Source organism: Chaetodon trifascialis, chromosome 11, assembly GCF_039877785.1.
Source record: "Chaetodon trifascialis isolate fChaTrf1 chromosome 11, fChaTrf1.hap1, whole genome shotgun sequence".
NCBI lineage: Eukaryota > Metazoa > Chordata > Actinopteri > Chaetodontiformes > Chaetodontidae > Chaetodon > Chaetodon trifascialis.
In genome coordinates, this window is record NC_092066.1 from 11481594 (window position 1) to 11508430 (window position 26837).

Consider the following 26837-nt stretch of genomic DNA (forward strand, 5'->3'; position numbering starts at 1 on the left):
GTATAATTTAAAACAGGGTGATAGAAACGAACTTCACTTTCAGGAGCACACACACTCGCATGCAGGCGCTGACCAGTGACAAATCAGATTGATTAATCACAGTCTAGTTGGGGCTTCTTATGATGAGCCACTGTTGCGTAACCATTTTTCAAGCTTTCAGACTAATTGCAAGCAATGTCAGGACCGTTGCTTCCTTATCCCCTCCCAAATGGCTTCGGTGAAAAGAGATCCTAATGTAAGAGGTTACATAATGTCCAATCCGCTATCCTGTCCCTTTTCTCCAAACATGAAGAAACGCAGCTCTTGTAAAGAGCAGCTGGTCATGTTATGTCAGGCCAACTGCTGGAGGGACGCCTACTCCATGAGCCTGTGCCCACACATACACACATTTACTTCAAAATTAGGCCATGTTGCCCTGTGAGGCAGTGTGCTGATTTAGACCTGTACGCCAGCACTACACGGCAGCATGCGACCTCAATAACACCAGGATATGTTCGAGAGTAGCGGACAAGTCGCCACAAAAATAAAACCTAACAAACAGAACGCTTTAAGCTAATTGTAGTGCTTTTTTCCCCAGTAATTACTCTGATTAGGGCTGTTTGGGCTGTAGCCTCATCAAATGAAGGACAGTCATTCTTTATAATGGAAACATGTTGTCAAAGGCAACATTTCTACACGGCCAATCAGCATGCAGCTTTAACTTACACTGGGGAAATCTTTTATATTTCGGCAAGAAACACTGACATCGTTCCTCAGATCCTCCCAAGACATTATGTGTGATGCACAGACAGAAAGACAAATAAAAGCTGATCCATAATCCCTTCCTGCCGTCACTGGCGTACAATCAGATTTGACGACCTGAGCCCTGACGGCTACTAACCTTTCAAACCTCTGCATGGAGAGCGCCAGGGTTTTATTGAGCTCCTCAATGATGCGGCTGGGCGCGTGCAAGCTGCCGTACTGGAGCTGGAGTGGGTGACCGTGGCTCTGGTGGAGACTGGATAGGCCGGCGAGCTGAGAGGGCAGCAGGGTGCCGTGGTGGAGGGTCATGCCCTGGGATGGGACGCACTTTTGGGAGAGAGCGCTGAGGGGATTGGGGGACGGAGAAGGGGACGAGTCCAGCCCCCCTTGAGGCACACATATCATCACTTTCTTGGGAGGCAGGGGTGGAGAGTGCTTCCCCCCGGGCATACAGGGCAACTTCATTGGCTGGCAAGAATCTAGAGAGAAAAGAAATCGTGTATAGCAGGACAGAAAGGCCGACTGTGGAACATTTCTACTGGGTTAACTTATCGCATCCACGACACTTTGCTAGTGCAGACAGATAAACAGAGTTCATGGACGATCAGATGAGGCTCAGACCTCAGTGCAGAGTGGTGGGAATTAGGCCAGGGTAATGCCACTTCCCTCTGACTGACAGATTGACTGTGACAGAGAGAGTCCAGCTGCCCTGACCACAGGGGAATTTAATGAGACTACTATAATCCTGTGCACATGTATGGCAACGCAGGTAGGGTTTAGAGCAGCAGCGGTCATGGCTCATTTATCAAAACAAGTACCCGGTGTTCACTGTGAGAGGTTTCCTGGGGTAGTGAAATTAATAGCAGTGGGGTCCAACAAATACTGTATACTGGTTTGGAAAAAAGGATAAACTAAACCACTGACCTGTGCTATGGTTTGGGATCCTAGAGAAAGGCTTTGGAGGGAGAGCAGGAGGCTGTTTGTGGTACAGAGGCGGCTTGGCGGGGGTATCCTGAAGGTCACCTGGGTAGGTGACAGATTTCTTGGTGGACAGGACCATAGAGGATTTAAGAGAGGGCTCCTGAGTGTAGATTCCGCCGTCCATCGAGGATCGGAACTCAACGGTCGCTAAACACAAAAGAAGTTAACAGTCTGTCAGGTATCGAAAGCGTGTTCGACTGCAGCAGAAAAACACTGCGCAACAAGACTGTTCAAACAAAGTTTCAAATGAGCTTGGAGACAGTGTGTGGGGGGGGGGATTCGGGAGGCTAAGACTGTTTAGAGGCTTTTATCGGCACAAACCAGACCAAGGAACGGTGTCAGAACTTTGGTTTTTGCGTGATCACATTTTAAAGCCGACAGTGTAATTCACAGTGCTGCTCACAGATTCTGACAAACGCTGCATTTATACTGGGAGCTCTCGCCCAGAAGTCATCTTTACCGAGCAGTCTTTTAAACAGAATGACTGATTGTATGATTCGAGGTGCGAGGTTAGTCTCCAGATATTTGAACGTTCAGAAAGTCTTTCAGGGGATGTTTTTTGGCCGTTTTTTCTGCCATTAGCTGAGACGTTCAAGTGAAAAGTCGCTATTGTGACCAGCTGTCAGTCAGCTCGACCTCAAAAGACCCTCGTTTTGAAGCACCTCCATTAGGAAACATCAGCCATTGAGATGGTGACTAGACTAGTGTTAGGGTTTGGCTGGTGTGTGCCACGTTAAATCCAGGCACACGCAGTGCCAGTCAAAGACGGCGTCCAATCAAAGCCGATTACAATCCAGCAGCCAGTCAGATGAAAGGTTAACACGTTTTTGCCAATACGGGATTTTGTTTCTTTTTAATATATTTCTATTTTTGCCTCTAAGGATCTGTTTCTATTTTGAGTATAGCAGAGCAGAATGAGTTTAGTCTTATATCTATGCATCAGAGGGATGTCAGCGCCACTAAAATAATACAGCTTTCATCGCTGTATAGTAAAAGTAAAAATAACCACGGCTGATCTATCAAGCTGTGCGCACAAGCTTTTTTTTTTTGATTATGGAAATTAGGTTGTCACTGGGCAGCAGAACTGAGCACACCAGGCCCCATTAATATGCATTCCAAGGAGTGGCACAGTTATTATGCAAAAACAAGGGAGGTAGCTATTCAATTTATCAGTTTTGGTCAATTTACTGAACTGAACAGTGTCTATTAGCGTAATGTGCACATAATAAGAAAGTACTTGATTTAGTTCGCAAGACATTTGTTCTCGCTTCCATATCAAAGAGTGTTCTTATTTCTGAACACCGTCCAAAAAGCTCAATTTCTAAAACAATGAAATATAAAAAAGGGCCTCATATTTCCTCACTGGCGCTCACGTCTTGGTGAGAGTCAGTGGACTTTCTCAGCTTCAGCAACTTTGTTTTTGATGTCCTGAGGCACGGAGCACCCTGCCGTCAGACTCAAATATACTGCCTGGCTGAGGATAAGGGGCGTCTAAGGCACATCAAATCAAGATCAAAGACTTTAGAAAAACCCTACAAAATTTCTATAATGAAAGATTATATCTCTAGATGCCCTGTGCCAAATATTGAAGAGTACACTTCACAGACGACTGATTAATGAGGAGATGAATAACTGAAGACCTTCCAATTTAACACGTCTACCCCTCTTGCGGCTTCTGCTTTAAACCGAGACAGTTTCCAGCTCTGTTAAATCAGACTGTAACTGCGTAACATCAGCTCACCTTTTTCAAAGATCTCTTTCAGCACTCCTCTCTTGATCAACTCATCTCTGCTCTGTCGCATGGACATCTTCCTCTCCAAAGCTGAGGGGGGAAAGAGAATAATGTTTTAAGTTATTTGAACATTGGTCTAACCTTTCAGCAACACAGCATGAAACTGAAGAAGATTTCCAGACATCTAGAGGTCCCCAGGCAAAATAGTTTGCTATCACGAGCCACGGCTTTTAGTAGATTTTCACCAGTGATACTGCAAGATAGCAGGGCATGGCTGTCAGAAAAATATCCATGCATTGAAAGATCTTTTCCCAGTTGTCCTGGTAATATTAATATAACGTTTCTGTTGAAAGCATGAGAACTGGTTGATAAAACTTGGAAGATAAGGAAGGCATCATTTCAGATTTTTCTTACTGTCAACAAATCCCATGAAAAAACTAACCGTGTGTTAGTCTTTCCCTGCGGCACTCAAACCAAACCAGTTTGTTCCAACTGAAGCCATAAACCTTTTAAGAAGGTATTGAGCAATTTCTAAAAAAAAATATTAAATATCTGGGACCTGCTGGGACCTTTTTAAAGCAGCTGGGAAGTATAGTTTTTATCCAAATAAAGAAGAAGAAGAAGAAGAAGAAGAAGAAGAAGAAGAAGAAGAAGAAGAAATAAATGCATTAAATACATTTTTACTGATCTACCTTTACTGTATACATCTTTTGATCTTTTATCATTTGACAGCAGCATCAAAAGCCTGGATTTTGTTGTAAAGATAATTTGTGAAAGTGTGACTTCTCCTCAGAAGACCTAAAGCTGGAAAAAAAAAAAAACTGGGCGTTGATTAACAAAGGAGATGAAAGTAGGGGGAAGATATTCCAACAACACCTCTCATAGTAATGCATTATGCACAAGAAAGCATGTCCCATAGCTATTGCTTCTATTTTTAGCTTCAAAAGTTAACATCTTCTATCAGCACGCTGAATAAAAGCGGCTAAAAACCATGCTAGCACTTTCCACCCCTGCATAGAAACCAATTAAGAATGTGAAATGAGGATCAGCAGCAACACTTGAGCACACTGCGCGGTAATGTCCCTGCAGGCCTCCGTAGCTCCTGCTTAAGAGGGAGATCACAGATTGCGCCATGTGTGCTTTACATATGACCCAGGAGTCGTGTCCCAGCTCGATCAGAGGGCGGTGCGTTCGATGCTAATACGCCGTCGCTGTGGATTCGTGAAAATACTGACAGCTTGACCTCTCTTTTCCTTGCTCTTAGTCACATCACAGCGGATTCAAAACCAACTGCTGAGAGTCCAAAATTAAAAACACAAATGAGAGTCACACAAATGTCAGACGGGCAGGCCTGCGGGGCAGAAATTCGGATACTCTGCGCTTCAGTGTTCGAAATTCCCCTAGCAGAGCAAGTTATCACCAAACAGTACGCTCCATTATGAGCTCCTTCAGGATACCAGATGTTCAATATCACTCCATACTTCAAAAGTTTCCGAGCAGAAGCCTGTTTAAGCCAGCTCCAAGCCAGGAATTATTTAAGCAGCGAGAAATTTGGAGGGGAAAAAATACGTGACCAAAATACCACCAATGTGTCACACAAAGAGTGGTCTCCACTGGAGCTCTACGACGTGGTGAATTGAAGGGTGTGAAATGAAAAGAAATTGTGCCATTTTGTAGATGCTGCTTGGGATGCTAATGCTGGCAGCTCCATCAAAAAGTCACTTTTCCCACAGAGGCTGCAAATTTAACATTATAGGTCAAGTATATCAAGGGGATAATATACGTATCAAAGAGTTGACCCAGAATCAACAGAGAGGACATTTTCTCGCTGAGAGTGGCCGCAGCCAGTTCACCAGATTGTTTCCCCAAAAACACTGCAGGCATGAAGAGGCAGCCAGACATCACAGGTTTCACTCCTCTGTACCTGTGCATTCTCAAACTTCATTAAAATTTACAACAGCTCGCAAACTGAAGAGGTTTCTATTAATGATGTCTGCCAGTTGAGCGGCGTCTAGATAACAAAAAAAGCAAACCTTACTCTGAAAATTTCATCAAAAATAGGAATGTCTGCACCTCTGCAGCAGATTTCCATAGAACTCCCACAACCCTCTTTAACTGAGAAGCAACCAATGCGCTTTTGACTACAAATGTCAATGGCTCAGGATTTGTTTTGATCTTTTTTTGGGACGTGCTATATGAAAATACTGTTACAATAAAGCTAATATTTGCAGACTCCATCCATCATTAAAAACCTGCATGAAGTCATCTTCAATCAGACTTTGACGTTCCTGTTGTGGGTTATTAAAAAAATTATTTGTCAGTCTTTTTCTTGAGACACGGTGTTCATCAAAATCATCAGCAGCAGCTCTTTACTGGAGAGGGAAAACCCAGGGTTAAAGGCTGACGCGAGGCTGGCAGTGCTGTAATATGTTCAGGGATTATACTGCTGTTTCATCCAAAGTGAAAAATAATTACTCAAAGCTTTATGACATAACTGCTGTACAACGGGATGCGCACAGTTACGTAATACAATTAACTCAAAAGCCTTTGCGAAGATGCGTCTTCAGATTTGACAGATATTGTGCGGCCATGAAACAAAAGAGGAAGGAACTGTTAGATTTCACTAGATTTCACTTGCACTAGGCAGACAGGGAGTCAGGAGTTGAAACACTGGCTGGTCTTGTGAAAAAAACAACATCTTATTTAATATTTAATGAAGTGCAAGAAGTAGAATTTCATGTTCATTTCATCAGGAAGGTCCCGTGAGAGCCATGAATAAAAACAGTCAGCGTGGATAAAAAGCTGCCAGTCACACCAAATATTTCATACCGAACTTTGATCGTGAATATGACAAACTGGATCACCACAATCTAAATCTATTGTGTATGTACATTCAGTGTACAGCTGAGGTACACCACTTGAAACATTAAACTAATGCTTTTACAGGCCTATCCACTAGGCAACTTGAGGGGTATGAGGGGGGATGTTGTCCCGTTTGCTAGCAAAGTGACCAAACTGCATCCCCCTTCTCCCTCCCCTGGTAGCAGAGAGAGCGTAGGGTTGTTAAGTTGAATATGTTAGTGTAATCTGCCTGAGTAACTGATCCATTTTCTGACTGAGCTTCGTCTAAGTTAGCATCACTCACTACATTTATATGCAGTCAAGTAACCCTTTCACCGGAATATCAGCAATAACCTGGCAGGCGCACAGCCATGTAAACGCTTGAAAAATCGGAATATGCTCATATTCCGGTTTTTAAAAACCCGAATGTGACCCCTGGGTTACTCCTTTTCTAACCCGAATATTTGGTCACGTATACGCCTATCGGAATATCCCCATCGAACGGTATATTAAGCATGGATATGGATGGCACAGCTCCGGCTCCATTTCCTATTTCTTTACGTTCTCGCCTTCCATGAATAAAGAAAGTGAGACAGAATAGCGTCAAGTACTACTGGTGGGTCAGAACCAGCACCAAAGCGCAAACGAAGGCGACTGCTACCGGCACCGGGCTGTTCATTATCCGCAGTGCGGCTGCTGTTGTTGTTGTTTTTGAAATGACGCGCGTTGCCTCATGACGTTCTCCGTGCGTCGACACGTTGTCCGTGCGTCGCTGTTTTGAATGGAATATCCCAATTGATTAGCCCTGTTTGCTCACACGTGTAAACAGGTTATTCCGAATGTTTCAGAAACCGGAATATTGACCATAACCCGAATATTGACTGCATGTAAACGTAGTGTATGGCTCATCTACGTATTGATAAATCCGCAGAGCTGTCCGTGATGCTCAAGTCGCAGATGGATTTGTAATTGCATTCTCTCAGTCCTGCTCTTTTGTCAGTTTCATCATGACTCTATAATATTCCGTAAACTATATACTATCAATATGCTGTATGATCAAAGTGACAAGTCGCAACATATGGAAGAGCGAGAGGATCATAGAGACACGCTGCTGCCTGCAGTATTCCTATAATATTCTAATAATATTTATGGTCGTTCAACAGCATCTGTACTGCTGAAAATACACCCCCAGACCAAACCACAGCGAAATATTTTAGGTGAGCATGACTACAAATGTAGTTTTTACAATCGGGTTTCAAGTTGAGTTCCAGCCCTGGCCATCCCCCCTGTTACAAATAAACAAATCACTGACTGGCGTTCCAATACCAATGAACACAATGCAATCATTCATATCCGAGTATGAAAAGCAGAGGCCGTCCTCTAAATCACCTTGATTATCAACCAAGTTCTATTTTGGACAGTCCACCACGGCCAAAGTGGCGTCCAACACTGCAGCCACTCAGTCTGCACCACGATGAGAAGATTAGACACTCATCAGGGAGACTCAGCTGAGAGCATATTAAATCAAACTGGCATATCTGAGCATAGCCTGTATTGATCTGAGAACACTACACTTAGTTTTTTAGAGAGAATATATTCCACTGTGAAGTGACCCAGATAGTCAGAACACATCCTACCAACCCCGAGGCTTAGTAGCTCAAAGTGGAGGCTTTTACTGAGGCAATTCTCTCAGCCTGAGCCTCACAAAAACTGTATTAAAACTTTCATGGAGTCTTTTATCAATGAGAGGCTCAAGCGTTAGGGCTCACGCGTCAGAAGCCGGGATACGGCTAAACGAGACCTTGACAGTTGCGAAGGATACGGCAAGTTTGGAATGTGTTTGTTTTTACTCTGCACGCAGGATATAATTAGCAGGCAGGGAGGAAAATCTGTGATTCGTTTTATTTTTAAAAATATGCTAATAAACAGCGAGAGCAGCGCATTAGACGACTGCTGATCATGAGGAAATCTGCTAACTAACTGGATTAGAAATGAAAGTGAAGATAACATCAGACTACCACATGCGCGTTCTTTTGATGAATCTCCACCTAGCGCGATCTCTTTGTGATACAAGCTTGCTGGAAGCATATACTGCGCATGATAAGACATCCAACTGTCAGGCCCTCCCTCCTTCCTTCCTTCCTTCCTGAGGTGAAGAGTACAGTCCCCAGAGCTGGCCTTCATCTGCTTAATATCGCGACACATTCATAATCCTCCACTGTGCTCAGTGTCCAATTATCTATGACAACATCTGCATGCCCAGTGGCTAGTCTGCTCCCTACTGACACAGGAAACATAATCAACAGTGAGACAACTGCAGAGACAAGAAGACAGCACGCAGGGACAGGAAAGTCCGAGATCACAGCAGCGCAGCAGGAGTCGCAACTATGCCCTTAACATCAACTGTGCCTCTAATGAGATAACCATAAAGTGCTACTGTACAGCACATCGTCCCTGTTTGCTTAAGCAACAGGTTGACAAATGACCAACAACCTCTGGAGATTTCAAGCAAAAGCTCAAGCTGCCAGCTGACAAAGCATTAGTACATTAAATTAAGTATAGGTCATAGTTACACGGCAGCAGATTTCCCGCATCTGTTAAAATAAGGTCATCCCATTCCAGGCTTTAAGGGCTGGCATTGACGGTTTAAACGAGGGCAAATGCACAGCAGTGTGTGCACAATGTTCCATTTCAAAGACACAAATCACTACCGGGGCTGCAGGTCAGCCAAAGTCGATACCGTTTCCCAGATTAAGTAAGATGAGTTTTGTTCCTCTCAGCACAGCTCGGATCACAACAAAACGCTCATTACAAGAGGACTGAAAGTATGCGAATAATTACTCTGAGCTATCTTTCTGGGATTAGGTGTGATAATGAGCAACAGCACTTTTTTTTTTCTTCCATTTTTACTCTGATATACGATTTTGTTAGTAAATGGCATCAAGAACGCCTGCTCAAAATCCACTCCATGCTTCAGTCCGTTGTTCGCTATTCATACATACCACTGGATTCAGGCCTTGCGCTGCTCAAACCGATGAATGGAATATATTATCTGACACTTAGCCAGCTGACAACAAAGTGCATTAGACATTCAAGCAGGTGAACATCATCATGTATACCAGCACAGAGTAGCCTCCATTTTGCAGATACTGCGACTGTGAGGCTAAAAAAAAATGACATCTGAAGCTTTCAAAACACAGATGTTTTAAAGTTTTTTTATATTACTTGCTCATACAAGATACGGTTTCATACATTTTGATTTAATGAGTTGTGGCACAATTACAGTGAAGGGTCTTTAAAGTGGCGTTAATCCATTTTTGGCCACTAGGAAACCCTAAAGATGAGCATCACAAATTGGCAGGAATTTGAGCCATTGTTTAAAGAAAAGTATTTTTTAGTGCAGCTTTAAATCTCCATTTAAGTGCAATGGTCCATGTGTTGACCGCTATGGTTCAAAAGTCCCTGAGCCACTTCCTGTCATTCCGATTTACTGCACCGGCTCATGCTCGTCTGACCTCCACTCTCCCACTGCCTGCTGCACGGATGCAGGGCACATTCCTTTTATTTAAGACTTCATGCGTCTTGTTGAAATTGATGCGACAGTGTGCGTGTGCTTGTGCGTGTGTGTGCGTGTGTGTGTGTGTGTGTGTGTGTGCGTGTGTGTGTGTGTGTGTGTGTGTGTGTGTGTGTGTGTGTGTGTGTGTGCAGTTGCAGTGGCGTCACTGTGGCTGAAGCACCTGCCTGATCTTTGGAGCTGCTCGCAAGATTGTGCATCAGCTACTGCTTGAAGCAAGGCACAAATTCCACTTAGAGGCCACTCCAGTGAGATATGCTGGTGGGGCATTATCCACCATGATGCTGCTATCAAAAGGGACTGAATAGAACAATGACAGCAAAAGAATTATTTGGAGACAGCAGCGTTATGCATACAAAACAAGTGGATAACAAAAGCGATGGAGAGAGCCGTTTCGCTCAACTCCACTGTGCATTAACACCATTGTAACAGAAAAAAAGGCCTTTTGTTGCTCAGCTCTTGATTACTGTCCTTCACCAGAACTGGGGAGATGCTGTTATCATAGAGCGTACATGACTGTGCCAATGAACAGACAGCATCTCTATGAGCGTTTCATCGAGCACACGTTCTCTATTAAATACAGTAAAACGTCAAGAAATCGAGCATTTAGCCCTAAAAATATAGATTTCGTCAGCACTTTTGTGCCTTTCTAACACCACTTAGTCCAGAGAGACTGCTGAAGAGCCGGGGGGACCAGTGTCTGAGCAGAAATGCTAACTACAGCCAAACAGCACTCTGGGAACAATAACAGTCAGAGTCTAGCTGAAAGGTGACACCGACTGAAAAGTCAAATGTTTTGTGCTTCTGCGAAGTGATGACAACACATCACATTAACCCCTGTGATCACATAAGAGGCTGACCGGCAGCGAGCGAGGAATGAGGCAGTCACAGCACAACATGATCGAATCAGACAGAGACTGATTCATTCATCAAATTCACACCTGGAAGATGCTAATTCAATAATGTCGCCAAATGCGAACATCCAGCCCTGTTCAGACCGGATTCAGGCCGACGAAAACAAGAATTCAGCTTCCAACCCGCGAGACGCCGTCTGACAAAGCGCCTCCTCCTGTCCAGTGGGCTGACGGCAGGATTCAGGATGTGTCAGCCAAGGAAAATAAATACAGCCACATCTGAAGAGAGCATGTCCTTCGCTCGCCTCTGACAACACTAGGCTGCGAGATCAAAGGAACTCTAAAGAGGCCTCAAAACATAAAACTCCAACGCTGCACTTTTGCTGAATCAATTTGCTGCATTTTCAATCACCCTGGAGACTGAAACTTAATATTTTTTTTCTTTTGGCCATAGGACATATAAATGAATTTCTTTCCTCAACTAGACAGGGTATAAAACAGCAGGAACCGCAGTTGTTTATGATGCATGCGGCACCTGCGTGTGTGTTTTTTGTGCATATATTAACATAGAATTAAGAACAAAATGTCACACACCAGCGGAGGTCTGCTTGAACTTCTCGCTCTTCTTCTTCCTCCATTTCCACGGCTTGAGGAGGCGTCCCAGAGTGGCAAACTTGCTCCGACGTCGGATGGGTGGAGTGTGGGTGCCAGAGATCGCGGACTCGGAACGCATGGCGGCCAGCCTCTCTACCTCCTCAGCTGTAAGGGAACAGAAATAAATAAATAAGACAGGGTCTACTTCAGGTGAGGATGCAGAGGTGGGGATATTTTTGGTGATTGTGCAGGAGGGTTTGCAGTGAATGCAGCAGACACTTTTGATTACAAAGATCCAAGCAGGAAGGATCTGTGCCAAGTGGCCTCCTGAATTCCCTCGTAACTGGATGGGGCTGGGAGAGGATAAACAAACCTGCATATCAGATAGCATTACGGAGGATACGCTCCGAGTCTAAACAGTTTGAGGCTGCATCACACTGAGCTGTTGGCATTAGTTTGCCAAAACACTCTAAACAGACTGATAAGCACCTCATTAAGAGGAAATCTTTCTACTCCTCATCAAATATTCAGAAGGCCCAGCCCTTCAGAGTTTTATGCACCGTCGGACATCAAAAGCGAGCGCGTTTATTCCAACACAAAATATTAAATGAATGGTGAGGACATGCCATGTTTGAAAGATGCTGGCTACAAACAGCCCCGCTTACAAAAATCTAGACAGCACACGCACAAAATGTGCCCGATGTGATTAGAAAACAAAATCTGAGGTTTTAGCTCCAGGGGCAGAATCACAAAGAGGCATTCAAACTGAAATCTCTGACTCAGTGCAGACTCACCCGCTTGTGAACAGATCTGAAAACTGTGAGCAATGCTAGCAGCAAATAAAGATGCACCTTTAGATATGGAGCTGTTTATACGCTGCTTTCCAGTCTGCTTACTACAAAACTAATTGAACAGACCTTTAAGAGATATTAAAGTAGTCTTTCAAAAGCAGTGTAAGTCAAGTCAAGTCAGTCTTATTTATATAGGCCAGACTCACAAATCAGTTTGCCTCAAGAGGCTTTACAAAGTGTCCAGCATACAGCACAAGCTGCCCTTAGATCCTCGATTCGGATAAGGAAAAACCCCCCAGAAAAAGCCTTTAACAGGGAAAAAAACTGGAGGAGTAACAGAGGAAGGGTTCCTCTCCCAGAATTTGGCCAAAATAACATGCCCGGACTCTAACAGTCAAACAGCTGAGGACAATCATCTTGTAAGAACAGACCAGCAAGCTATTCACTGAAACGACAACTTGATTCTCCTCACCTAAACTGCAGCAGCACTCACTGGCTCATACAAACGTTTCAGATTTCTGAGAGTAATCTATCATCCGTACCAACTTGCAGAGACTTAACACTTGCCTGAGATGGGTAATCCATCATGTCTGCTTTCATTTTCATCAAACTTACATCATCATTTGCACGGTGCCTCGGTAACATAGTCTTGCACTGTCAGACGTCAGGATTTCTGGCCCTGTGGGAGCAACGATAACCCAACTTTGTCACCAATGAAAGCAGACGTGTCAGCTCACTTAGATGGATTCAAGTGTCTGCAGGGAGGACGGACACCAATGGCTGCCTATGAGGTAGGAAAAACCAGACAGCCAAAGCACAGAAACACCGAAAAGGCCATCTGGATGTGTGACCTCAGTTATCAGAGACACCTCATTGCATCAGATCATCACCCATGACGTGCCGTCAGGGAACGTACTGGTTGTTTGTTTTGCATCGCATTCATGATGTTTGCCAACACGGACACATCACTTTGCAGGCAAGCCACCTCCCCAGGGGCAGCATGATAAATAATGTGACAGTAATGCAGCGGAAATCAGTCCCACGGAGCGTCACTCGAACGCCCCGGTGCCTCAGAGCCAACCGTCTGGCAACCCTGCCACCACACCACTCTATAAATAGCTCTACAGTCAGTGCTGATCGAATCCAGCAGAGGTTCAAATGACTTCATTAGAGGTCCAAAAGCCAGATAAAGACAGGAAGTCACATCCAGCAGCCAAACCACAAGCAGCTCTGTGGGCTGTACACACCTTTAGCAAGTTAAGAAGGAAGAAATGCTCACAAATCAGTTGACAACATCAAACAATAATGCAGCCAGTGCTTTTGGTGCATCGTGTGAAGATGAACCCTCTGCGTCCTCTCTACACAAAGGGTTTGTGTCTATTTGGTGCAAAGGACTGACCAACCAGAACGTCTTGATGATGTCATTAATTACAATCTCTTGACTGGCAGAGGAGGAGAGGTGCTCAATCTGCAAAGTAAAGAGGAGAAACTCATCTTCAAAGAGTCCAAACAGCCTCTGCCAAATTCACCGCGCTGCATGTAACCTACATCCTCCACCACTGTAGCACAACACGCGAGCTGCTTTTAATTAAAAACACTTGTTTGCATACCAAGATGGCAGAGTGATGATGTAATGACACTGAACTGGAAATGGCTTTGTGCAAACAGCCTGCACACCCAAACAGCCTGCACACTTCCATGCCATTTTGAATGCATCTCTAAGCTAAATAGGTCAGCTGAAGAAATGCAGAAGTTTCCCACATTATAAAACCAATTCCTCCGTATTATATACATTCTGCAGACGCAAACCAACAAGTAGCGATTCCAGCCAGAGCCTGAGCCTATAATAAGAAGTTCTGATCCAGTCAGGCAGTTTCACAGCAGCTGCGTTCACAGGTAGGCACCGACCCACTTCAGGTTACACATGTCGGGCACGCAAAGCGCAGTTAATGATCGGAGCCCTGAGGCATGGCAATGGCCACATAATGAGAGCACATCCTGCACGGCAGTACCGCAGGGCTACTATGGGCGAAACCATACACGGCTTAAGAGCCTACTCACCGTCCTGCGTGTCGTTCCCGCGACTGCAATTGCTGCAAATGTGCTTTATCTCTTTCCCGATGTGACAGTGGATCGTAAAGGGTATGTTGTTGTTGTGGTGCGGATGCTGGCCGTGCCCTTTCTTGTTGCCGAGAGACATTATTTTGACCAGGCTGAACGCCTTTTTCTTAGGCTTCTCCACCGCCACGGGCGTGTTTTCTCGGCAGCCCGTGGTGAGCCAAGTGCCGTGCATGATGGTGGGCGCAGGATCCACCGTCGGGTAATTGGCCGTCTTGAACATTGGGGACGCGAAAACGAGAGCTTGTTACGACGGCGTGGATTTAAATTAAAGGGCCCATCAGCTGAGTCCTACCTGACCTACTGTAGCAGCTTCCATCTACCCCAAACCAGGCGTTTCTCTCTGCCGTGTCCCCACACCTTTACCTGAGATGCCGATACGAGCAGCCGCTCGGCTGCGCAATGAAAAAATCGCCGCTGCTGAGGGGAAAAAAGCACTACTGCTACATCCAAGTCAGCTAATAATAAAATAGAGGGTGAGTAGTGAATAGCAGTGACTACCTCTCCCTCCCTGAGCTGTAGACTGCAGTCAGTTGTAGCTAATCCACGATTAGTGGAGCTGAGCAGTGCGCGCCTGTGATTGGCTGCACGGTGCGCTCCTCTATAGGCCAGCGCGGACGGGGAAAAGTTGCTGGTCTGATAATAGGATCACAGTTTTTTTGTTTTTTTGTTTTTTGTTTTTTTTAGCAAGTGACATTATATGAAAGAGCCTGTCTGTATTTAACAGCTAAGCAGTTAAAGCTAAAATCATCACTGGGTATGTCGTAAGCATAATATTGGCTGAAACAGTGAGTTATGATATGATTTGGTCTAATCAACATATGCAGGCCTATTATTTATTCAGAGGAGTTAAATAATTAATAGAATCTTTACTTGTGAGCTCAGTCTAGGTTCATAAGGACATAAAAAAACGGGAATGGAGCTAAAAAGAAGTTAGTGGTTGAACTGATTTCCTTCAGCAGATTGTTAGTAGTGAGTCTTGACTTCACACCTGTGTGATCATAGGTGACTGGAGCCAAAACAGTCCTGTGGTATCTCAAAGCTGTTATGAGGGTTTTGAGTTGCCAATAATCATGTACAGTTGTCTGTACGAGACACTTAATTAAGATTGAGATGTATACTGTAATAAAATCCATACTGAGGTCTATTATTGTTAAAACTGTTGCTGTAAATTTTAGCAGTTTCCTCTTGGATCTGCTTTTTTTTTTTTTTTGTCAAAATGGCTGAACTTCTCTTGAAATAGTGAACGCTCACTGTGCTATTTAAAACCCTAAACCAAGGCTGTATAGACAAGTTGACAATAAGTTTATTTGAAAAACTGCCTTTTTTGATCTATGGCCAGTGAGAGTTGATTCATCAAGGCTGAGTGTCTGAGGAGGACCAGCTGGAGCTGAGTGTCCTCTGTGAGCAACTCATATACACCTTCTAAAGGTCGAGTAGATGACTGAATTATGTTTAAATCCTCACCAGGACGGCAGGTTGAATCACACAATGCTTACTTTTGCGTGAAATGCGAGCATATGAAACAGCTGCAGGTTAGAAACAATGACCTGCTGGTATGTGGGGTCACATACACATCAATTAGGATTGGTGAGCAGGATTTAGTGGCCTCTAGTGGTGAGGTTGCAGAATGCATCAACTGAGTTGTTTGGTGGCTGCTAAAACATGAAAAAAAAAAAAAAAAAAAAAGCGAAAGGGCTCTCATTGTTTGGTTTGTCAGTTCCAGGATACTGTAGAAAGACTGCAAATAGGAGAAGCTGCTGCCTGTGTAGGTATAAAGAGTTCATTCTGAGGTAACAAAAACACAATTATTCTCATTTTCAGGTGATCATGCACTAATGAAAACACAATTATGAATATTACATTCCATTTCTGTCAATAGATCCTCCTAAATCCTATACTGGACCTTTGATTTATCCAGAAATGACATCAGTGGATAGCAAATTAGATGTATGTCCACATTTGTCCACCCTGTCACTAATGAAAAACTCACTGCAAAGACTAAAACATAAAGTGAGATTTCGAAAGTCAGTTTTAATTTCTGGGACGACTGAGGTGAACGTGAAAAAATCTAATTTGGGCGTAACAACACACAAGCGTTAAGAGAATTAAAATCAAAGAAAAGAAACGCAGCAGAGGGACCATAATCAGTGATCAGAAAGCTTAATACTTCAAATGAAAGAGCTCAGCTGAAAGTATTAAATATTCTTTCTTTGCAACACAATTTCCAAATAGCCACTCGCTTGATCCCTGAGCACATTTTGGGGTAATTGATAACATTAACAGCCGGTTAATGAGGCGTTAATCGTGGAAAAGATATCGGACCCCACGGCATTTCCAATCACGTTTCCTACAGAGCAGTGAATGGTCTTGGGCCGGGGGTGAGTATCTTTGATGTTCCTTCAATGAGCTGCAGCTTATTCCAGTGACATCAAAGCCCTCTCTGAAATGAGGGACAGAGGAACTTGATTTATTCCCACTGTGGTGCAATGCAGCAGCTGCCCTCAGTTGCCACTTTCCGCTGCAAAGTTTCACTCTCTTGCGCTCATATGCGTTAAAAGTTTAGGAACACTTTGCAGCAAAGAGTCAGAGGTTAACGGATAAAGGGGAGAAAGTGTTTGCCACTCATGAGGAAGACAACACTGCAGCGAAGTGTGACTCTCTTCAGTGCATACTGTTCTGCCTATAGGCCTTGAATTATCCTAAAATGTACCGCAAACGCAGGCATTGGCCTCAAAAGCATGTTGGCCTCTAGTACATTAGCCGACTTCTTATTGAGCTTGAGGCCCCTTCGACCTCACTTTCCTATTAGATCATTCTTACAATGATCAGATAATTAAAGCTACAAGACAGGTCATTTGTTGGCTGCGAGGAAGAACGGTCACATGTGGCAGTGTGGTTATGTAACTGCTGTGTCAGGCAGTGCTGATCAGTGCTCCGACATCACTTTGGTTAATTCATTAGAGAAGAAGGGGTGAACATGCATAACTTGATGAAAAAGACTTAAAAGTGATTATTTTAAATGACACTAATAGAGAAAACTCATTGTTCATGACTGACAGTCCCTGGATTTGCACTGGAATTTCAAGCTTTGTTTAACTTAAAGATGCCCCCCAGACATTTTTTAAGATGTCTATAAAATAGTCTGAATAATAATGTGTGTCTGATGTTTGTTTCCACATCAAACTTGAGTAAGCTGAATATTGAACCAGGATCGACTTTGGGAAACTCCACTTCCACTTTCAGCAGACGAACGTAAAAACTGACTTCTAGTGTTGATCTGTGCACATGTGTCATTCTGCACAGTGAAGCTCAAACATTCAACTGTGAGGAGAAGAAGAAGAAGAAGAAGAAGAAGAAGAAGAAGAAAAACACATTTCTGAGTGGAGGGGACTTTAAATATTAACACGCTTTAAGAACAAGAATCAGTCTACTTAAGGTCAGACCTGCTAAGATTCAATTTGCAATTAGCTCTCACCCCTTCCTGACCACAGAAATCATTACCTGCCTCCCTCTTCCTGCCTAAGAAAAAGCTAATTTGATCAGACTCATTGGAGAGTTTGTGGCCATGTGGTCATCTTAAGTCTGTTTCAGAGGCGCTTACATTGATTTTTTTTGTTGTTTTGTTTTGCGTGTGTGTGTGAAACTTTGACCAATTCAGCATAAAATCCCGGGGACTCGGCACTGGTCTTCAGAAACTTAATATATTTTCCTGTGGTTGACAACATACCTGACACTTGTCAAGAACTGTCACAATAAACTTAAACTGACACAGTAAGCTGATCCAAAGCTGCTAAGAAGTATTTGCCAATCCTCTCTGACTCACATCTGATGGATATGTTGGCTCACAGTGTCGATGCCATGTAGCCTCAGTGAATGTTAGTTATTATGTACCAATAAAAAGCAGGGAAAGCGTGATTTCATCAACACTGATTAGAATAAAATTAAAATACACTGCAAAATGGGTGGTCATTTTCCTTTCTTTCTGGGTTCTGCTTTGAACTGGTTTCCATGGATGTGGCGCAGGTTTAAGGCTAAACAATCTTACAACTTCCGACTGAGCAGCCTGTCACTACAAATCTGCTGTTCCCGTTCTCCCTGTATCTCTCTGTCTCTTCCCATCTGTCATTCTCTCTCTGCATTATTATCTGCCTTGCTCTCCCATAGTTACACACACACACACAAACAGTACCACACTTCCCTGACACAATCTAAAAGAGAATTAATTAGATGGTAAATGTGCGGTGCCTCGCCTTTCCCCCCTTTTCTTATTTCCTGCAGGGAAACGTGAATGATAGTTACGCAATTGTAATCTGTGAGGAGAATGATTCCTCGCAAATCTTTTATGCAGTTCTTGGCTCCACCTTCAGCGCTGAGCTCAATCTTCCTCCTGACAGGCAGCAGAGTAATGTGACATGATTATGTAAAGTCCACAGAGTGAGTGCAACACGTCAGGAGTGAAACAGTGAGGTGCTCCTTTGGAAAAGGAATCAAACACGGACACAGAGCAAGAGACAGACAAATGTCAAATGGAGATGGAAATGCATCCACTTGTTTGTCTTTTTTTCCACAAACACTCGTGGAATTTGACAACTTTCCCTCTTGACATTAATAGTCACTGTGAATATAATTCTGCTCTGCCTCTGAAGCCAACAGAAATGTTCATAGAGGACTGTCACAGACTGTCAGGGATTGTGGTAAGATGCTTGGGACTGCAGTTGCAGAAAACTGTAAACGGATGACTGCTCGCTTGTCATCTCTGTTATAATTCACTTCTGTCTGTCTTTGCCTCCTCTCCTCCTGTCTCTCTTGCCCTGTCTCAGTATGTTTTCTGCATTGCTGGACGCATTGTACAACTTTGGAATTTCAAGTTAACAGGTGTTAACATAAACCTGGTGCTACCTGATATGTTGTGCACCTCATATGTTTTTCATCTATAGATTTTTTAAAATATCCTCCTGTTTTTGCATTTTAAATTGCATTGCATTTTTGCAGCAGGAAGGTAACATAAAAAGCTTATGATATGTGAATAAAATTGACTGAGCTAAATTGGGCAAAAGTGTGCATGCAATAATTTGGTTTTACAAAAAACTCATCTACAAAACACTTGACTTGTATGTAGACATTGTATGTTATTGCTCATTATTCCTTCATATATATATTTATGTATACACCCACCTTTTCTGCACTACTTTACAGTACATAATAGTTATTTATTGTGTTCTGCTGTCCTTTGCTTTGGCTGTATATCTTCCTGTATTTTGTTTTTTGTGTTAGAACATTAAAAGGAACTTAAAAACAGGAGTTGAATTCCTTGTATATGTAATAACATGTTTAAAACGTTGCAATAATGGCTAGAAATAAAATACATGCAGGCATCACATTAGTATTTATATTATAAGTTGCTGCAAAAGTCCCCAATAGCAAATAAATGCTGGGCTTGCTGCAGGGCCAGCTGAAGGAGGCTTCTTCAGAGGTGCCAAGCTTCGCCCATGTTGCAATGCTGCCATCTAGTGGGCTACTTTGGTAATTTAGTGACAAATTTATAACACTGGACAGTAAACGTGCCTCTTTCTTCACAAAACCGAATGTGAATGTTACCTATGGAGACAAAATAAGGACAAAATTGTGTCCACGACCCTGCCTTTGTTGCTGTAAAAATGCCATGAATATTATTAAGAGAACCGTACGTTATTTAAAAAAAAAAAAAAAGCCTTATGAAACATGCCGCTGCCTGGCACGTTTGTGCGTAACGACGTAACGCGTCGTTTGGAAAAAAAATATCCCAAAGAGAAGCGCGATACGTCGCACGTAGCTTCCATGTTCCACAGTCGGATGTTGTCGTGTTGCTGTGATTGTAGCGAATAGCCTGCTTCAAATGCTAAAATGATGGTGTCCATAACGCCAAAATGAGCACGATGTCAATGGACCATGGTGAGTGTTTGACACTCAACTAAACCGACCTCCATTCAGCCCAAACTTGTCCTAACGGTTGATAAGATTGCGTTATGTGATGTTTAGGGTAACTTAAGGCTAATGTTAACGCAAAATGTGCAGCACTATTAAATGGTCATTTATTGTAACTCAAAGACAAAAACAGCCGTCTCTGTGCTGAAACCTGACAGTGTTAACATTTGTCTCCCTCAGGCTTCCTTCCCCTTTCCTCTCTCCGTCTTATCGTCCCCCCTCTGCAGCTTGTGTCTGCGGCTTTGTGGGGAATCGTGAAGCAGGGGGCTGTGATGTACTATGGTCTGCTGGAGGAGTTCGTTAGCACGGTGCTGGAAACGGTCCCTGAACTACTCACGTACACAGAGAGAGTCCAGCTAGTGATGGGTCTACGTGCAAAGGTAACAGTCAGGTAGTGGATGACTTAATAAGTCTGCTAAAAACTTCTGCAATCTACCAGATATGCTAGTGATGGAATGTAACTAAGTACATTACTCCAGTACAGTACTTTGGGAAATTGGACTTTATAGTTGTTATACTTGTGCATACAGGGAAACAAGGAATTCAAAAGGTAGGGTCTGAACACAGGCGCTAGAGGCAGAGTAGAAACAGATCAATGAATTTATTATCACCAGTGTCCAAAAGTTTAAAGAGGCCTGCAGGATGATGAGGAAGACACAGGTCAAAACCAGGTAAGGCAGCCCAAACAGACATACGAACACGAAAGAGAGCAGGCAAGAACAAAGTCCAATAAAGAGTCCAGTGGAAGTAAATCCCCAAATCAATGGGGAATAAACACCAGGAAATTCACGAGGTGCTAACAACACAAGGAAGCAGCTACAAGGCTAGACACACAAGGAACTAAGATAAACTGGGAAGAAGTGAGGGGGAAAACACAGGATTAAATACACAAGGGAGGGAAGGCTAATGAGCGTCAGGTGAAACTGAACAATCACAAAGGCGTGAAAACACACAAACACAGGAAGTGAAGCCAAACATGTCCCATGAGGAGAGTAAGCATCAAAATAAAGCAGGAAACAGACTCAACTCAGCCCCAAAACCAGAACAATACGTCTGTGACCTCGCTACATTTTAAAGGGAAATATTGTTTTTGTTTTTTACTCCACTTAATTGATCTGACAGCTACAGTTACTGCAGGAAAAGACAATTAAAATAAAAACTTAAAATAAGGTGAATTGTATCAAAGTTGCTAAAATTAGCTCCACCTCCACCAGCTATAACAATAAAATGCTGTACAGTATGCTTTAGTCATGGTAAAATACTGCTATTACACAGACAGGGGTCATTCTGTATAAGAGGTACTTTTACTACTGATAGTACTGTTACTCATAATGAAGATAATTACAATTTTTCTACTTTTAGGCTAATGATCTGAATGCTTTGTCCAGCGCTGCTTGTCTGACAGCTGTTTTGAGTTCTAAACCAAAACTAAAACTTAATGTGATCATTTTTGTTTAGTTTGTGTTGAGTATTTCAAGGCAAACTGCTGCATTTATGCTGACTACCACTTATGTTGTTGCAATTGGGTGTTCTTGAAATTAGTATTGAAATATTTTTCAGTATTTTGTCATATCGAGAATTTATTCACTGCAGAAATACCCTGAAATGTCGTGGTATTATTTTAGGGCCATATCACTCACCTCTAATATTTTGTGTTATGCACATTTGGAATATATGAGGAAATGAAACTGGGGCTAAGTGTTAATTTCAGACCATTCAGTTCAATAAATCAGGTGAGTTTAAGCATGTTGACCTCACCACGCACAGACTCCTCTTCTGCCCATGCATTCTTTATGTATGGTACTATTGGTCAGATGATGCCACTTGGAACCACACCTCCACCTCACAAAAGTTGACAAAACCACCAAATGGTTCCATCTCGTTTCGCCACCAGGTGGTGCTAGAGTTGTGCCGCAATGATGGTTTTGCCAGCCCACAGGCCGTCCAGCCTCATCTGAGCAGAATAAACGCCTACATTACAAACCAGGATAAGGAGGTTGGTGCTCTTGTTAAACCTCCATCGCTCTTTGTGTCATTCTCATTTGATTCATTCTTTTTTTTATTCGCTTTTGTAAGACTTCCAGTTCTGAGGTAGAAGCATCAGTGACAAACTTCCTGGAGCTTGTTCACACTCTAGTGGATGATCAGTGCCAGAGGGATATCTTTTATCAGGTGAGTTGGTTTTTTTCTATATCCTATGTTGTTGTTATACATGCTTTGATTGTATTTTTTGTTGGTTAAATGTCTTTTTATTGACCTGTGCTGGCCTCTCAGTGCTTTGTAATGAATACCTTTCTTGTTATCTTAGAAAATCTTCCCAACAGTGTTTGGTCCTAAATATGACGCAGCCCTACAGGCTCTAATGAGAAAGTTCCTCTTCAATCTGCAGAATCTGCTGCCCGTTCCAAACCTTGAACAAGTACGTGCACTGCAAAAAATAATCCTGGGATAAGTATAAGAAATAAAGAAATGATCATTTTTTAACAGCTTCAGGTGTACAACTGCATCTATGAAATATTCAGTATGTCAGCAGTGTGTTTGTTGTTTCGCACAGACGTAATTAAATGTTCATGCTGTTATTCCGGCCTACCTATTCTCTACAGAGCATGTTCGTTGTAGCTTTACACTCCTCTGATATGCTCTGCTCATACGTAGAAAATTCAACAAAACTCCAGTGCTTTCAAGGGTTGCAAGTTAGTTTTATAAGCTGCAAAACCCGTAAAACCGTGTGTGGAATCAGCTTTATATTAGATGTGAGATATCCAGTGGCTATTAGTTTTCCTGCCTTCAGTTATTTGTTATCACATGTGCATCAATGCATTTATCTGTGGTTTCCACTAGTTTTCCCTTCTTTTTGAGATGTCGACAGACATGCATGGATATTTAGAAAAGCATTAACTGATGCAAAAGCACACAAGGAAATGAACAAAATGTATGATTCCTGAAATGCGCAGCGGAGTTTGAATGTGATAATATCTGATATTAATTTGAACTGCTCTGCTCCATTTCAAGACTTCCCTTTGGCTCAGTCTCTCCCCTTCTGTCTTGAAAGAGTGTGTGGACTTCATGAATCAACCTGAGCCCCTGCATACACTCATTCAGCATCACAAACATCATGGGCTCAATGTACCACAAGGTAGCACGCAAGGGAGTTTTCACACTATTCCTGATTGACTGTTGTATTGTTCATTTTTCTTCAGTGTTGGTGTCTGAAAACACAGTTTGTGTCTCTTTTTTCTAGTTTTGTCTCCCACTGCTGCTGATTGCATCCTTTCCAGTCTGTCCTATCACCTACCACATATGGACAGTGAAGAAGGAGATGCACTTATCAAATCTGGATCCCCGTGTGTCTCAGAGGATTGGCACGGAGACAGCTTAGCTGACATTGAGTCAATAAAGGAGGAAGAGGAAAACTTTAAGGAGACAAATTCAGAATTGTTGAGGAATGTAGGAAGAAATGGGGAGCAGCATCACGACGATCTGACCGAAGACCAGGGAGCCTCTGTTGAAGTGATCCTTCAACCTTTTGACGAAAGTGAGTCTACTGATGACGATGGCGTGGGCAACAAGTGGTTTCGCCATTTGAAAACTGACAGTAGGACATCCTCAAAAATCTTCAAGTGTCTTATTTGCGGCCAAGATTTTGGTTCCCTAAACAAACTGAAGAAGCATAAGACTACCCATAGTGTTTGCTTTACAAACAGAACGAGTCAGTCAAACCCTGTGAGCCAGAGTAGCTTCTTTGAGATGATACATCTACATCCTAGACCAAAGACTAATGCTTCTAGAAATGCAGCTGAGCTTCCGCCATCGCCAAGTGTCACAACACATAACCCGTCAAATTTGAGCCGTCTTCCGAACTTGAATTGGTCTAATGACGATTATAGTCTTGTTTGTCATGTTTGCGGCAGGGTTTTCACTTACCAAAAGAACTTTGACAAACACCAGAGGACTTGCATGGTCAGAAGTAAACGACAAGCAAAGACAGACCAACAGTGTTCCACAAGCTTAGCTCATCACTCCACACCAAACCCTGTTGATAAGACCAAAGAGTCTCCTACCGGTGATCCTGAAACTGGGCCTTCAAATGTTCCTGTACCCCAGGAATCAGCGTCTTCGCCCTCACCTCAAAAGCAATCATGTAAAAGAAGCAGTCGTGCCAAACAGTGCTCCATATGTCGGAAGATATTCACCCGATCGACTGACTTGATGAGGCACATGAGATGCCACGCTGAGCAGGGTCCTTACCTTTGTTCTTATTGTGGGAAAGACTTTGACAGCCATGAAGACTGTGAGACACATCAGGAGGGTAAATGCAGAGCTTCAAGCAAGCTTTCACAGGACAATTCCTTGAGCAGCGTAAAGGAAAGTAATCAGGAGAATCCTGTCATTTCAGGTGATACAGATCAGGTCCCAGCAATCACAGATGCACCTGCTATGCAGCCGTGTAAGTCAAATCTGATGTGTCAGGAATGTGGCCAGGGTTTTACTTATTACAAGAGCTTCGAGAAGCACCAGAGCAAATGTGCCAAAGGAGCTCCTCGAAGGAAAAAGCGAACAAGCATGAAGCATTTCGTCATCAGTGGGTGTAATTTCCGGTCAGCTGACAATACCAGTTCTGAAAGTGTAAAAACTCCAGTGTCTGCAAACCATGCAGATGGACCCCAGACAAAAGCTCGCGCCATCAAGTGCACCATGTGTGAGAAGAACTTTTCCAAAATCGTCCTCATGAAAAGACATTATTCCAAGTCACACAAAGTTCGAGGCTCATACCCCTGTCCTTTGTGCAAGAGAACATTTGTGAGGCTGTGCGAGTTGGTTCGACATCAGCAAAACAAAAAATTATACCAGTGCGCTGCCTGCAACAAATGTTACACAAAGCCAGGACTAGATTATCACGAGAAAGTACATACTGCGAGTGCAACACCGCATATTTGTGAAACGTGCGGGAAGAGCTTCAAATGTGTCGCTCATCTGATTATGCACCAGAGCAAGCACAAAGAACGGCAGCCTAGTGTTTGTTCCTTCTGTGGGAAACAGTTCAGTACAAGAGACTGTCTGAAAGCGCATATGGTGAGGCACACAGGTGGTTACCCGTGCCCAGTGTGTGGGAAGAAATTCTATCAGAAAACCTACCTGAAGTGGCATTTGTACAAGCACTCGGGGCAAGAGCCGTACCTCTGCGACACCTGCGGGAAAGGCTGGCCGAGTGCAGCTCAGCTCAAGCTTCACATGGTTCAACATACAGAGGAAAGGCCGTTCAAGTGTGACGACTGCGGTGTGTGTTACAAGAGGAGGTCCCATTTGATGGCCCACCGCAGAGCCAAACATATCCGGCTGCGGCCGTTCGTGTGCGAGGTTTGCAGCAAGGCCTTTAGATTAAACAATGAGCTGTTAAGGCACATGATGGTTCACACGGGAGAGCGGCCCTTCACGTGTCCGAGGTGCGGCAAGACGTTCACGAGAAAAACTCGCCTTCGAGAGCACAGAGAAAAGGCTTGTCTGTGACCCCATGCTGTTAGTGCATTAAAACTGCTCTTCATTTATGTGTCGTACTTCAATCTGCCACTGCACAGTGCATATTATAAGTTCTGTCATCAGGTGTGTCTCAATGCTGCATATTCATGATGGCTTTTATAATTAAAATATGCAAATAACTCACAACATTTTGTCTGATATGTTGAATGATTTTCATTCACTGAGATTAGAAGCAGTCCCCGGTCCTCACGGAGTGTGTCAAATCAAAGTCTTCTCTAAAGTCTGCTCATGTCTACAAGGTTTCCCTGAAGGCTACAAGAAGCTCAAGGCTGTCTGATAGAAGTAGGAGGAGGCAGACTCCACAATTTGGGTAATTTTGGGTTAATCCAATCTGACAGTTATAGCGCAGACTGTTAGAACAACTGCTGAAACACTCAAAGGGCTATATAATGCTGTGACGTCTGCTGTGACTTGCTTAAATAAACCCGGGAGACACAAAATGAGTGCTTTTCTTATAATCTCTGAACAGGGGCTTGGCTTTGCACGCATGTGAGTGGAGCTGAAACAATTTGTCAACGGGGAATTAATAGACAATTATTCTGATAATTGATTAATTTTATTTTATTTTTTTTTTCAAGCAAAAATGTACATTCATACAGTGTGTGGGGTTAGCTTCTTAACTGTGAGGATTTTCTGATCATTGTGGTTCTCTATTTTTCTAAACTGAATCTTTGGGTTTGGACTGTTTGTCAGACAAAATGTCATCATGGAAAAACATTTCTTCATTGCGTCCTGATGCTTATAGACCATGCAAACAATTGATGAAATGAAAAAATAATGGTTAGATTATTGGAAAATGGAAATAAGAAGTAATTGCAGCCCTACATGGGAGTATCAGCCTGCCAGAAAAAAAGCCTTTAAGTGTTGCAAACAATTTGATTAAGGAGATTCAAGTTTCTGAAATGGGCTCCATGCACGATCAAGTTTTTATTTAGGACCACATGGTACATAACTCATAGTACATCTTACATTCGAAGGAGGGTCAGACTTCAAAGTAACAAATTGGTTAGGTGTTCAAAGAAAAAGAAAAGTACAGAGGCTCCTTAGTAAGAGATTTACATTTAGCCCACTCGTTAGCAGTCAAATAGTCCATAAAATAATTCCAG

The 26837-nt window shown here is 43.1% G+C and overlaps 2 protein-coding genes across 12 annotated transcripts in view; one reads left to right on the forward strand and one right to left on the reverse strand.

Annotated features, from left to right (window-relative positions):
- LOC139338370 (phosphatase and actin regulator 1-like) overlaps positions 1 to 26837 on the reverse strand; it is a 50685-nt gene that overhangs the window by 12400 nt on the left and 11448 nt on the right. For 4 of the 9 annotated variants that reach the window (XM_070973302.1, XM_070973303.1, XM_070973301.1 and 1 more), the window contains exons 1-5: positions 14170 to 14757; positions 11318 to 11482; positions 3464 to 3544; positions 1666 to 1869; positions 881 to 1220 (exon numbers count right to left, since the gene is read on the reverse strand). In XM_070973302.1, coding sequence (XP_070829403.1) covers positions 881 to 1220; positions 1666 to 1869; positions 3464 to 3544; positions 11318 to 11482; positions 14170 to 14449 — 1070 coding nt within the window. In that variant the 5' untranslated portion in view covers positions 14450 to 14757. Of the gene's footprint in view, positions 1 to 880; positions 1221 to 1665; positions 1870 to 3463; positions 3545 to 11317; positions 11483 to 14169; positions 14758 to 26837 lie in introns of those variants that run through there. The other 5 variants (XM_070973306.1, XM_070973305.1, XM_070973304.1 and 2 more) reach the window with 3 other exon arrangements.
- LOC139339040 (zinc finger protein 665-like) lies at positions 20014 to 25855 on the forward strand. Of its 3 annotated transcripts, XM_070974470.1 has the most exons (7): positions 20014 to 20160; positions 20374 to 20573; positions 22088 to 22189; positions 22270 to 22365; positions 22502 to 22612; positions 23206 to 23329; positions 23435 to 25855. In XM_070974470.1, exons 1-7 carry the CDS (start codon positions 20136 to 20138, stop codon positions 25699 to 25701), a joined length of 2925 nt encoding a protein of 974 aa, XP_070830571.1. In that variant the 5' UTR covers positions 20014 to 20135; the 3' UTR covers positions 25702 to 25855. The 3 variants fall into 3 exon arrangements, with proteins under 3 accessions (XP_070830571.1, XP_070830572.1, XP_070830573.1); XM_070974471.1 differs by lacking the exon at positions 22502 to 22612 and having other exon boundaries at positions 20047 to 20160; positions 23435 to 25848; XM_070974472.1 differs by lacking the exons at positions 23206 to 23329; positions 23435 to 25855 and having other exon boundaries at positions 20047 to 20160; positions 22502 to 22733.

Excerpts from the sequence above, each read along its gene's own strand:
- LOC139339040 (XM_070974470.1), top strand. The coding sequence starts at position 20,136 with ATGAGCACGATGTCAATGGACCATG. Across the intron at positions 20,161-20,373 it reads CACGATGTCAATGGACCATG|GCTTCCTTCCCCTTTCCTCT; the intron begins GTGAGTGTTTGA and ends TGTCTCCCTCAG. Across the intron at positions 22,190-22,269 it reads TTACAAACCAGGATAAGGAG|ACTTCCAGTTCTGAGGTAGA; the intron begins GTTGGTGCTCTT and ends CGCTTTTGTAAG.